Raw genomic sequence first — 11,002 nt, forward strand, 5'->3', positions numbered from 1 at the left:
GGTATATTGCATGTTCATAATGCTGACATGTTGTGTTGTCTTGTGTTGTGTGTTTTCTAGCTGTCAGGGCAGTGCTCGTGCAGGTCAGGTTTCGGGGGAAGAAAATGCAACGAGTGCCGAGATAAGTTCTGGGGAGACCCTGAGGTCAAATGTCAAGGTAAGTAACTCTGGCTGGGATTTTGAGTAGCAGTAGAAAGTAGAAAGTATGTGTGTGGGATTCCTTCCCATGACTGCCTTAAACATCATGAAGCTGAAACATGTGCAACAGGGTATCTAAGAGCGCCATTGCTTCCTCTCCAAGTGGGTCTCTCTCTCTGAATTCACTGGGGCCTGGAGAAACACTCTTAGAGAGGGGTTCTGTGTGTTTTGAATCGGTCTCTTAGAGTTGGAGTAAACAGCCTCTCACGGTCTCGTTCTCATGACCGGTGGTTCCCATGAGTGACTGGGCTGGAAGTGTGTGTGTGTGTGTGTGTGTGTGTTATCAGACTTCAGCAGAGTGGATGTCTCTGGAGACACTGAAGTGGCGTTCATGCTTCCGTGTTGTTTTGTGTGTGTGTGTGCGTGTGCGTGTGTGTGTGTGTGTCAGTGTGGTGTTAGTTGGCTCTAAATTACTCCTCCCTGTCTACATCTCTACATGGTTTATTGTCTGCTGAACAACTGACTGACAAACAGGCCAGTTTCAATCAATCACCGCATCTGGAGAAATGTATGTCTTATAGAAGTTGGCACACCCTCAGAGAGACAGTGAAAGAGGGAGAGAGCGAGGGAGAGGGGGGGGGGGTAGAGATTTTGAGAGTGAAATTCTGGGAATAACTCCTTGGCTCATGTGAGAATCAGAGGCAGATGTTCCCAGCAATCAGAGGAATCCTGTCGTGGTCTTATTCCTGTGGCTTAGGAATTCCTGCAGTATTCCCAAACTGCCTGTAAAGTTAGTCTGGCCTCCTGGCGCTGTCCTCGCCCTATCATCGCTCTGTGTGTATACTGCATGCATGTGTGTGTATGTGTATGAGTGCGTGTGTGTGTTTGACATAGAGAGAGAGAAAGAGAGACACTTTTGAGGATTGACACCACATCTGGGTTAAGAGGGTCATGCCATGGTCTGATTTAAGAGGTCAGAGGTTAAAGTGACAGGCTTGACGACGGCGTCTGTGTGTGTGTGTGTGAATTAAGACGTCACGGCCATTGGTACACGCTCAACCCAACCACATGTGTGTGGCTGTGATTATCGTGTTACCTGTTCATGACCGCCTTTGTGTATAGTGGTGTGGTCACTCATGTTACTGTCAGCCATTCATGTCATGTTTAGGTTCACTACCGTCACAGTAGGTATCAGTAGTATGTGGTTGTGTTGACAGTGTAACAATAGCGGTTGCAGTCCTAAGCCTGAGCACTCTGGGTCATGGTGACCATATAAGCAGGGCTCAGCCACAAGGCAGTGTGTGTGTGTGTGTGTGTGTGTGTGTGTGTGTGTGTGTGTGTGTGTGTGTGTGTGTGTGTGTGTGTGTGTGTGTGTGTGTGTGTGTGTGTGTGTGTGTGTGTGTGTGAACTAACTGAGAACGACTACCTTGGCAGCCGTTGCAGGTGATTAACTCCAAAAGGAATTACACATCACTTTGCAAGCCAGGATAATGTGACTTGCAGGCTGTAAAACAGGAGTTTCAGACCACCGTGTTAGGGTGTAACTAGGCCCTCAAAGAAAGGCCTTACGATATACCTATGTAATGTATTGTAATAAAGAGTTCATTTTACACTGGGAAATATACAAATAATGTAGAATACGTGCTCAACTTGAATTGTATGTTCACTCAACCTAAAATTCAAAGTTGAGTAAACATACGATTCAATTTAAGAATGTATGTTGGTTCAGCTACACTGAGTGTACAAGACTCCAAACGTTTGCACTCAGAACAGCCTCAATTCTTCGGGACTCTACAAGGTGTTGGATGTCCTTTGGTTAGTGGACCATTCTTGATAAACACGGGAAACTGTTGAGTGTGAAAAACCCAGCAGCGTTGCAGTTCTTGGTACAAACCGGTGCGCCTGGCACCTACTACTATACCCTGTTCAAAGGCGCTTAAATCTTTTGTCTTGCCTATTAACCCTCTGAATGGCACACGTACACAATCCATGTCTCAATTGTCTCAAGGCTTAAATCCTTCTTTAACCCGTCTCCTCCCCTTCATCTACACTGATTGAAGTGGATTTGACAAGTGACATCAATAAGGGATCATAGTCAGTCTATACCATGGAAAGAGCAGGTGTTCTTAATGTTTTGTACATCAAATGTCAGCTGGTTGCTTTATAATTGTATGTTGAATCTTTTTTTTTTTTGGTGCATCAATCACCCTCTTCAAAAGCTTAGGCAACAGTAATGGCTGCTAACCGCTTATATACACCCTTCCCTGTTCTCCATTCCCCACATTCTTTCACTGTGACTTACTCCATCACTCTATTCCTCTCCTTCTCCTCTCCTCCACTCTAGAGGTTAGAGGGCTTGTCTCTGCTGTGCTTCAGACTGGGGGGGGGGTCAAAATGGGGATAGAGTTTATAGGTCAAGGCTACCTGTGGGTTTATTTACTCGCAGCGCAGGACTGTTGAGACATTAATAATGTCGTTTTTCAATACCTCTTTTTCCCTAGGGGGGGCTTTTAAAGGCCACAGACCTGTTATCATATTACTATGAGTTCATTTCCTTGTACCCTCATTTCCTTTCCATCATCACAACTGTTTTCACCTCAAGTCAACTATAGGTATGTGTATGTGCTTAACCCTTTTCTCTCTTCTCCTCTTCCGCTTTCTCTCCCTCTCCCTCCAGCGTGTGACTGTGACCTGCGTGGCATCGCCAGCGAGCAGTGCCACCGTTCGTCCGGCCAGTGTGTGTGTGTGGAGGGTGTGTCTGGACCCCGGTGTAACGAGTGTGCCAGAGGGTACCATGGGACGTTCCCCGCCTGCGAACGATGCCACCAGTGCTTTGCCGAGTGGGACCGCGTGGTAGGGGAACTGTCCAATCAGACTCAGCGTTTGAAGGATCATGTGACAGAGCTCCAGACCAGTGGGGTGACGGCGCCGTACAAAGACACCGTTAGCAGTCTGGAGATTAGTGCTAATGCTATCAGTGCGATAGTAGAGAACAACCCTGCTATACAGAAGATGGAAGATGTACAACAGATGATGCAGCAGGCCACGTATGTACACACAAACACGTGCGCTTGCACACACACACAAACACGCACCTGATTACACACATTTACACATTGAAACACACCGTGCCAAGGGTTCTGTTTGGATGCTTGATGTTATGATCAGTCCATGTCAACTCTAATGAAAATACTATTCTCTGTGTGTGTGTGTGTGTGTGTGTGTGTGTGTGTGTGTGTGTGTGTGTGTGTGTGTGTGTGTGTGTGTGTGTGTGTGTGTGTGTGTGTGTGTGTGTGTGTGTGTGTGTGTGTGTGTGTGTGTGTGTGTGTGTGTGTGTGTGTGTGTGTGTGTCTGTAACAGTGAGCTGGTGGCAGGCCTGAACGAGAGGCTGAACGTCTCAGAGGATTCCCTGTCCCGTCTCGTTGTCAATGCCAACGACACCGAGGCCAGTCTGGACGCACTGAGAAAGCAGGCCCAAGAGCTAGAAAGAACAGTCACAGACATTCGAGACCACATAAAGACTGTGAAGAACTCTAACATAGAGGGTGAGAGAGGAGGGAGAAAAGAGAGGGGGTACAGTATGCATGATATCATTACTAGTTCTGACACACCCCTGTGCCTTGTGTGTGTGTGTGTGTGTGTGTGTGTGTGTGTGTGTGTGTGTGTGTGTGTGTGTGTGTGTATGGCAGGAGCGATGGACACCATCACCAAGGCCCACTTGGAGTCTAAGAGGGCGGAGATCCGTGCCAATCAGTCCACCAGTTACCCTGACAACACTTTGGAACAGTCGGCTACACTACGGCGCCAAGCGGAGGCCAGACTGAGCCAGAACCAGGCGGAGTTTGACCTGAGACAACAGAAACACACAGAGAGACTGGAGAGGCTCGCCACAGAGCTCAACACTCTTGACCTATCAGAGCTCAGCAAGCAGGTAAGTCTGACCTATCAGTAGCCAATTATCATCGCACTTCTTCACCATACTGCTTTTTGATTGGTCCCTGGTTTTACAGTGCTCTAACCCGATTGGTGTGTTTTCTCTCTGTGCAGACATGTGGAGCGGCTGGGGGGGAGGAGGGGTGTGCTGCGTCCCCCTGTGGAGGGGTGGGGTGTGTGTCGGAGGACGGCACCCTTCGCTGTGGTGGGGAGGGGTGTGACGGTTTGGTCACACAGACACAAAGCACTCTGAAAACAGCCAAGGACTTCGACCAGGAAATCCTCTCCACCGTGCAGGAAGTGGACAAGCTCTCCAGGATGGTGGGAACTGTAGTTTTTTACACTCCGGGCCAAATCCTATTTTGAGATTCACGCATATAACTTTGTGTAATACAGCTGATGTTTGGTTATGATTCAGCCCTACATGAATATAGTCAGGTCATCTTACATGATTATCATAGTAACTAAAGAGCATAGAATATCTGCTTGCTCCAGCACAAGCATTGGTCTGTTGAGGAGTGTTTACCTTACTGTGTTTGAGTTAACATGTCCTGTGGCGCCCTCTAGGTGTGGGAGGTGAATGTGCGTGCGGACGAGGTCAAGCTGAGTGCTCAAGAGGTGCTGCTGAAGTCCAACCAGAGCCGAGATAGAGTGGAAGAGAGCAACGAGCAGCTCCGCAGCCTCATCAAGGAGATACGAGACCTACTCACTAGTGAGTATACACACATTTTTCAAAGAGCAGGCCTCAATCTTTCACTGTACTGTACAGACTAACTAAATAATCACTGATTCATAGACAATCAGGGCTCCAGCTCTTCTTTCCTCGTGTGCATGATTGGTTATGCTTGTGATTAGAACTGATTGTAATTGATTGTGGTAGATCACCTGTTTATGGCTCTTTGAGTCTAATTAGCTCTGTTTCCACGGTGACAGACGACCGTGCCAAAGTGGAGGTTATTGAAGCGGTGTCAAATGAGGTGTTGGCCCTGGAGATGCCTACATCGTCCGAGCAGCTGGAGGCCCTGACCAAGGAGATCAGAGACAGGGTGGGAACCCTCACCAGCGTGGAGGACATCCTCAGTCAGAGCGCCAACGACATACACACTGCAGAGAGGCTGCTGGAGCAGGCTCGCACCGCCAGGTAAGATGCACGCACGCATGAACGCATGCACACACACACACAAACACGTACACACAAACATAGCATGCACGAACGCAGGCAGACACACACACACACACACACACACACACACACACACACACACACACACACACACACACACACACACACACACACACACACACACACACATACACACACTCCCCAAGCTGACAAGGTAAAAATCTGTCGTTCTGCCCCTGAGTAAGGCAGTTAACCCGCTGTTCCCTGGGTGCTGAAGACGTGGATGTTGATAAAGGCAGCCCTCCGCGCTGCTCTGATTCAGAGGGGTTGGGTTAAATGTGGAAGACACATTTCAGTTGAAGGCATTCAGTTGCACAACTGACTCTCCCCTTTCCCTAATAAATGCACACAGAACCACATTAACAAATTCACATACAATCTCCTCTCAGTCAGGAGGTGTCTGAGATGAAGGAGACAGCTGCCCTGGTGAAGGAAGCTCTGGAAACGACTGAGCCTGCTCAGAATGCTGCCATCGATGCCGTCAAACAGGCCCACAACAACACCAGGGGAACACTTGACCTCATCACATCTGTAAGTCACCTCTGACCAGGGCTTCAGTTGTGTCTAAGCACACAGGGGCACTTCTCTTGATTGTGTTATACGTTTTATTATATTAGCCCATGTTTTTAGGGTTTTCAGCCTATGCATTGTAGAGAGAGATATGTGGGAGTTTTGTAGAAATACACATTCCATACAAGGTCTCGAAAAGTGTGTATTGTGTGATGTGTGGTGCTTGCATCTGTGTGTGCATGTCACGAACGTCGTCAGGGTGGAAATGACCGGACCAAGGTGCAGCGTGGTGAGCGTACATTTTCACTTTATTTTGAATGTCGCCAACAAAACAAAAAACAACCGTGAAGCTGACTAGGGCTATACAGGCCACTAACACAGACAACTACCCACAACTAAGGTGGCAAAACAGGCAGCCTAAGTATGATTCCCAATCAGAGACAACGATAGACAGCTGCCTCTGATTGGGAACCTCACTCGGCCAAACACACAGAAATACAAAACATAGAATGCCCACCCCACATCACACCCTGACCTAACTAAATAGAGAAATAAAACGTCTCTCTAAGGTCAGGGCGTGACAGTGCATGCTTACATGAGTATGTGTGTGGGCTGGTGACTCCTTGTTGGGACTAAAAATTCCCCAAAGTCCCCACAAGGTTAGTAAAACAAGGAAAATTCCCATGTCCCCATGAGAACAAAGGCTATTTTAAGCTTAAGAGTTAGGGTTACGGGTTAAGGTTAGTGTTAGTGTTAGGGGTAAGATTAGGGTTAGGCTTATGGTTAGGGAAAATAGGTCCCCACGAGGATAGAAGACCAATACATGTGTGTGTGTGTTTGCGTCTGTGCTTGAATACATTTTAACATGTGTTTGCGTGTTTACAGGTGGAGTCGGAGATGGCGGAGTCGGAGCTGCGTCTGAGTAACGCCACACTGCGTCTGCTGCAGCTGGAGAGAGACGTGACTCTGCTGAGAGAGAGCAGCCTGGGCACCAGCCACCGCACACAGCACACTGAGAGACTGTCTGAGACCGCCAGGCAGGACGCGGAGCAGGCCCTGCAGGTACACACACACACACACACACACACACACATAGACGCACGCACATGCACACACACAGCCCAGAATTTTACCTGCCAATTATATTGGTACCCATTCTCAATGTGCTTTCTGCTTTGTGTGTGTGTGTGTGTGTGTGTGTGTGTGTGTGTGTGTGTGTGTGTGTGTGTGTGTGTGTGTGTGTGTGTGTGTGTGTGTGTGTGTGTGTGTGTGTGTGTGTGTGTGTGTGTGTGTGTGTGTGTTTTATTGCATGTAGGAGTTTGACTTGGAGGTGAAGGGTAAATACAGTGTTGTGGAGGGCTTGGTGGTGACGAAGGCAGAGGGCGTGTCTGACGCCAGGAAGAGGGCAGAGCTACTGCAGCAGGAGGCCAAGGAGCTGCTCACCCAGACCAGTGTTAAACTACAGAGACTCAGAGGTAACACACACACGCACACCCACACACATGCGCACACATATGCACGTTCACACACACACACACACACACACAAACCAACGTGCTAACACACACGACACAAGCATAAATTCACGCATGCATGCATTTGCACACGCACACATGCACACACACACACACACACACACACACACACACACACACACACACACACACACACACACACACACACACACACACACACACACACACACACACACACACACACACACACACACCTACTCTCTAATGACATCACTGTGTGTTTCCAGAGTTGGAGAGGTCGTATGCGGCCAACCAGCGTACTCTGGAGGCCAAGACAGTTCAGCTGGCCGGGCTGGAGAAAACAGCACGCCAGCTGCTCAATGACATCAGCCAGAAAGTAATGGTCTACAGCACCTGTTCTTAGGGTAACCATGCCAACAGTATCCCTGGCAATGCCTGCCGGATGTCATACCAGAGATTATGACGATGTCTTCTTTAGTGTCAAAGAGATAATATGACAATCACTCAGGAGACTCCAAAGACCAAAAGCAGTATTTTACCACTAAGAACCAAGTATTCCATAAAAAAACTGTTTCTGTATGAAATGGGTCTCTAAGCCATATAAGCTATTATCACAAGTAATACATGTTTTAACCATAAGACTGCACATAGATTTCATGATTTTAGATTCTTGAAATGTACAGTATTTGGTGTTTGCTTTCCCCTAGTGGCAATCTGAAAAAACTGTACCCTCTTTTTGCTGCATTTTCATCATCTCTAGGGAGTATCAGCACATACACAATTTCAGCTTAGTTTTCCATTATGGAGTCCAATTCAATTACAGGCAAATGTACTTCCATCACTTTTAACTGTAATAACATGCTGTTCACTCTGCCAACTGAAACAACCTTACTCATTCACTGTCATTGTAGGCTTAACTAGACAATCCATTTCATTTGAAAACATACTCTAAAACAGCCTACCTTCTAATCAATTTGGGCAGTTAGAGTTCTGCTTGTCTTTCTCCTGCCTTTTCTCTTACACCCTCAGTGTCTCTGCCCACCTCTCTCTCTCTCTCTCTCTCTCTCGCTCTCTCTCTCTCTCTCACAATATTGATGCAAGGTGATTTGTAGATCAGTGATTCTGAACAGTTCTTTCCTCAGGCTGATCCTGTTGAGCATAATGAACATCTCTCTCATCCTCCCATGAATCCCTCCTTCCTCTCCGGAGGGTTTCCTCCTCTGTCACCATCACACTGTATCTCCACCCAGTGACTCAGACTTGCTCTGAGCAAATGAGATACAAATGGCACCAGCAGTGTTTCCCGCCTGGACCTCTTCATCAAATGAGATTTGGCAGAAAGCAATCAATATGGCGGCCTTCCCTCCCTCTGAAATGAGCTCTTTCCATTTAGTGCTGCAAATCAGTCAGGCATCACTGTTTTCCCTCACATATTAACCCCACTCCAGCATATCTGTGAGATAAATTGCTTTAGAAAGTGGTCCAGCCGGTCCCTTCCCCTGTGTACACTATTTATGGTACAGTGGTTTAACTGTGTGATGTGAATGCTTGTACAATTATATAATTTTAATACATCACAAAAGTCATACTGCAGTGCAATGCCTCGTTCTAGACACATATTTTTTTCATCAGCTTGCATGGATGACACTCCGAAAACCTTATACCATGCCTAACCTCATCATCCACTTGCAGAACAACTAAATAGAGCTATCCTGTAGAAAAACACAGCTGTGCCTTGCAGGCTGGTCAGCCCATCCATCGTACGACAGTAAACAGCCATTGACCTTAACCGGCCCTAACATCACCTTCCTGTTTGGACCATTTGATTAGCAGCCACTGGGCCTGGAGACGACTACAGCTGCCGGGCGGATAGGAGAATGATGTGGTTCCCATGTAGCTGGCCACGGGGCACTTCTCAATATCAGCATGTGTATGCAAATGTGGTAGAGTGTGGTTTTCCTGAATTGATATGAGATATTAATTAAATATGACTCCTTCCTCGCTCTCCTTGGCTCATTCCCACTGGGGTCTGAGATGTGTTTACCTTACTTTGTGCCGAGTCATTGTACTGCTGATGACGCTGCTCTGATCTCTCTGATACACTTACAGCAGGAAGATGGTGAGGAACCATTTTAGAGCAGCCGCCAGACCATAGAAGGGCTGCAGAGAGGAGAGAGAGAGGGACCGAGAGAGAAAGAGAGAGAGAGAGGTAGGGAGAGCAAGTTAGAGGGAGAAAGGGAGAGAGAGAGGGGTAGGGAGAGCAAGTTAGAGGGAGAAAGGGAGAGAGAGGTAGGGAGAGTAAGTTAGAGGGAGAAAGGGAGAGAGAGAGAGGTAGGGAGAGCAAGTTAGAGGGAGAAAAGGAGAGAGAGAGAGAGGGAGAGAGAGAGAGAGAGAGGTAGGGAGAGCAAGTTAGAGGGAGAGCAAGTTAGAGGGAGAAAGGGAGAGAGAGAGGGGTAGGGAGAGCAAGTTAGAGGGAGAAAGGGAGAGAGAGGTAGGGAGAGTAAGTTAGAGGGAGAAAGGGAGAGAGAGAGAGGTAGGGAGAGCAAGTTAGAGGGAGAAAAGGAGAGAGAGAGAGATAGGGAGAGAGAGAGAGAGAGAGGTAGGGAGAGCAAGTTAGAGGGAGAAAAGGAGAGAGAGAGAGGGAGAGAGGTAGGGAGAGCAAGTTAAAGGGAGAGAGAGAGAATCAATCAATCAAATAAACTTTTGATTTAATTAGCACTTTTGAAAAAAACATTTGTCACAAAGTGCTTCACAGTAACCCAGTCTGCTCCAAGACAAGGCAGGTTGTTGCAGAGGAAAGTTGGAGAGGGCTTGGAAGTCTGCCAGGTTACTTTAGGATTAATGGCCATGGAATGGATGACACTTTCCTACGAGGATCCGCTGTGATTTCTCATGACATAGGTAGGTGTCTGCTGATTTAAACATGGAATGGCATTGTTGATTCAAATCATTGGACACTGTGCAACACACCTTATTTTATGCGTCAGAGCCAGCCATCATACACAATTTGACTCAATACTGGAATGTACAAGGTGCTAAAACATGAAACTATCAATTACTGGATATAAAGAGACTCCTAAATATCATATCCAAATAAAAGAGCAAAAAGCGTGGTTTTCCTCTGCAGTGAATAATTTAAACTAATAAGCTCATTAAAGAGTCTCCTCTGGCAGTGGTCTACTATTGATTGATGTGGTAAATTTCAGTGGACGCAACAACAACAAAAAAATTATAAGTGGGCTGGGTGTCAAAAGCGCTTTGAAATCTAAAGCTGAACTTTGGCAGACGTTCCAACGTTGCAGGCTGGGTATAAAATCAAATAGTTGTTGCATTTGAAATATTCAGAATCAATTTAGTGTTTGTTGTTGTTGTCACTGAACTTCTGAACGCTCGCTCACAATGAAATGACAACCCTCGAATTCAAGCCGTTAAAAAAAAAATACTGCATGACTTTGATAAAGGGAGTAAGTCACACTGCATCTTGCATCATACTAATACTGTGATCTTGAAACGTTTCAAACCACTGACTTGCTATGAAGCTCAAATGCAATTGACATTGGAACTCTTTGAATGTTTTATAGTTACATTCTAATGCCTCTGTTATCAACCCAACAAGCAATTGATATTTGTATTATGCCTGAAATTAATTAGTCTGCTTATAGGGACAATGATATCTTTACTAAGGGAATCAATGGGAGTCAGCATTTGTGAATGTACTGTGTTTTTCCCTGGAAGGATGAGC

General features: G+C 46.7%; 1 protein-coding gene across 1 annotated transcript in view; it reads left to right on the forward strand.

Annotated features, from left to right (window-relative positions):
- LOC120049072 (laminin subunit beta-1-like) overlaps window positions 1-9,253 on the forward strand; it is a 30,115-nt gene extending 20,862 nt beyond the window's left edge. The window contains exons 25-35 of the mRNA XM_038995321.1: window positions 61-157; window positions 2,816-3,185; window positions 3,499-3,683; window positions 3,828-4,069; window positions 4,186-4,392; window positions 4,639-4,783; window positions 5,005-5,212; window positions 5,644-5,785; window positions 6,650-6,826; window positions 7,080-7,239; window positions 7,527-9,253. Of these exons, the coding sequence (XP_038851249.1) occupies window positions 61-157; window positions 2,816-3,185; window positions 3,499-3,683; window positions 3,828-4,069; window positions 4,186-4,392; window positions 4,639-4,783; window positions 5,005-5,212; window positions 5,644-5,785; window positions 6,650-6,826; window positions 7,080-7,239; window positions 7,527-7,663 (2,070 nt within the window). The 3' untranslated portion in view covers window positions 7,664-9,253. The remainder of the gene's footprint in view (window positions 1-60; window positions 158-2,815; window positions 3,186-3,498; window positions 3,684-3,827; window positions 4,070-4,185; window positions 4,393-4,638; window positions 4,784-5,004; window positions 5,213-5,643; window positions 5,786-6,649; window positions 6,827-7,079; window positions 7,240-7,526) is intronic.
- The last annotated feature ends 1,749 nt before the right edge of the window (window positions 9,254-11,002 follow it).

The sequence above is a fragment of the Salvelinus namaycush genome, chromosome 6 (genome assembly GCF_016432855.1).
Source record: "Salvelinus namaycush isolate Seneca chromosome 6, SaNama_1.0, whole genome shotgun sequence".
NCBI classification, from domain to species: domain Eukaryota; kingdom Metazoa; phylum Chordata; class Actinopteri; order Salmoniformes; family Salmonidae; genus Salvelinus; species Salvelinus namaycush.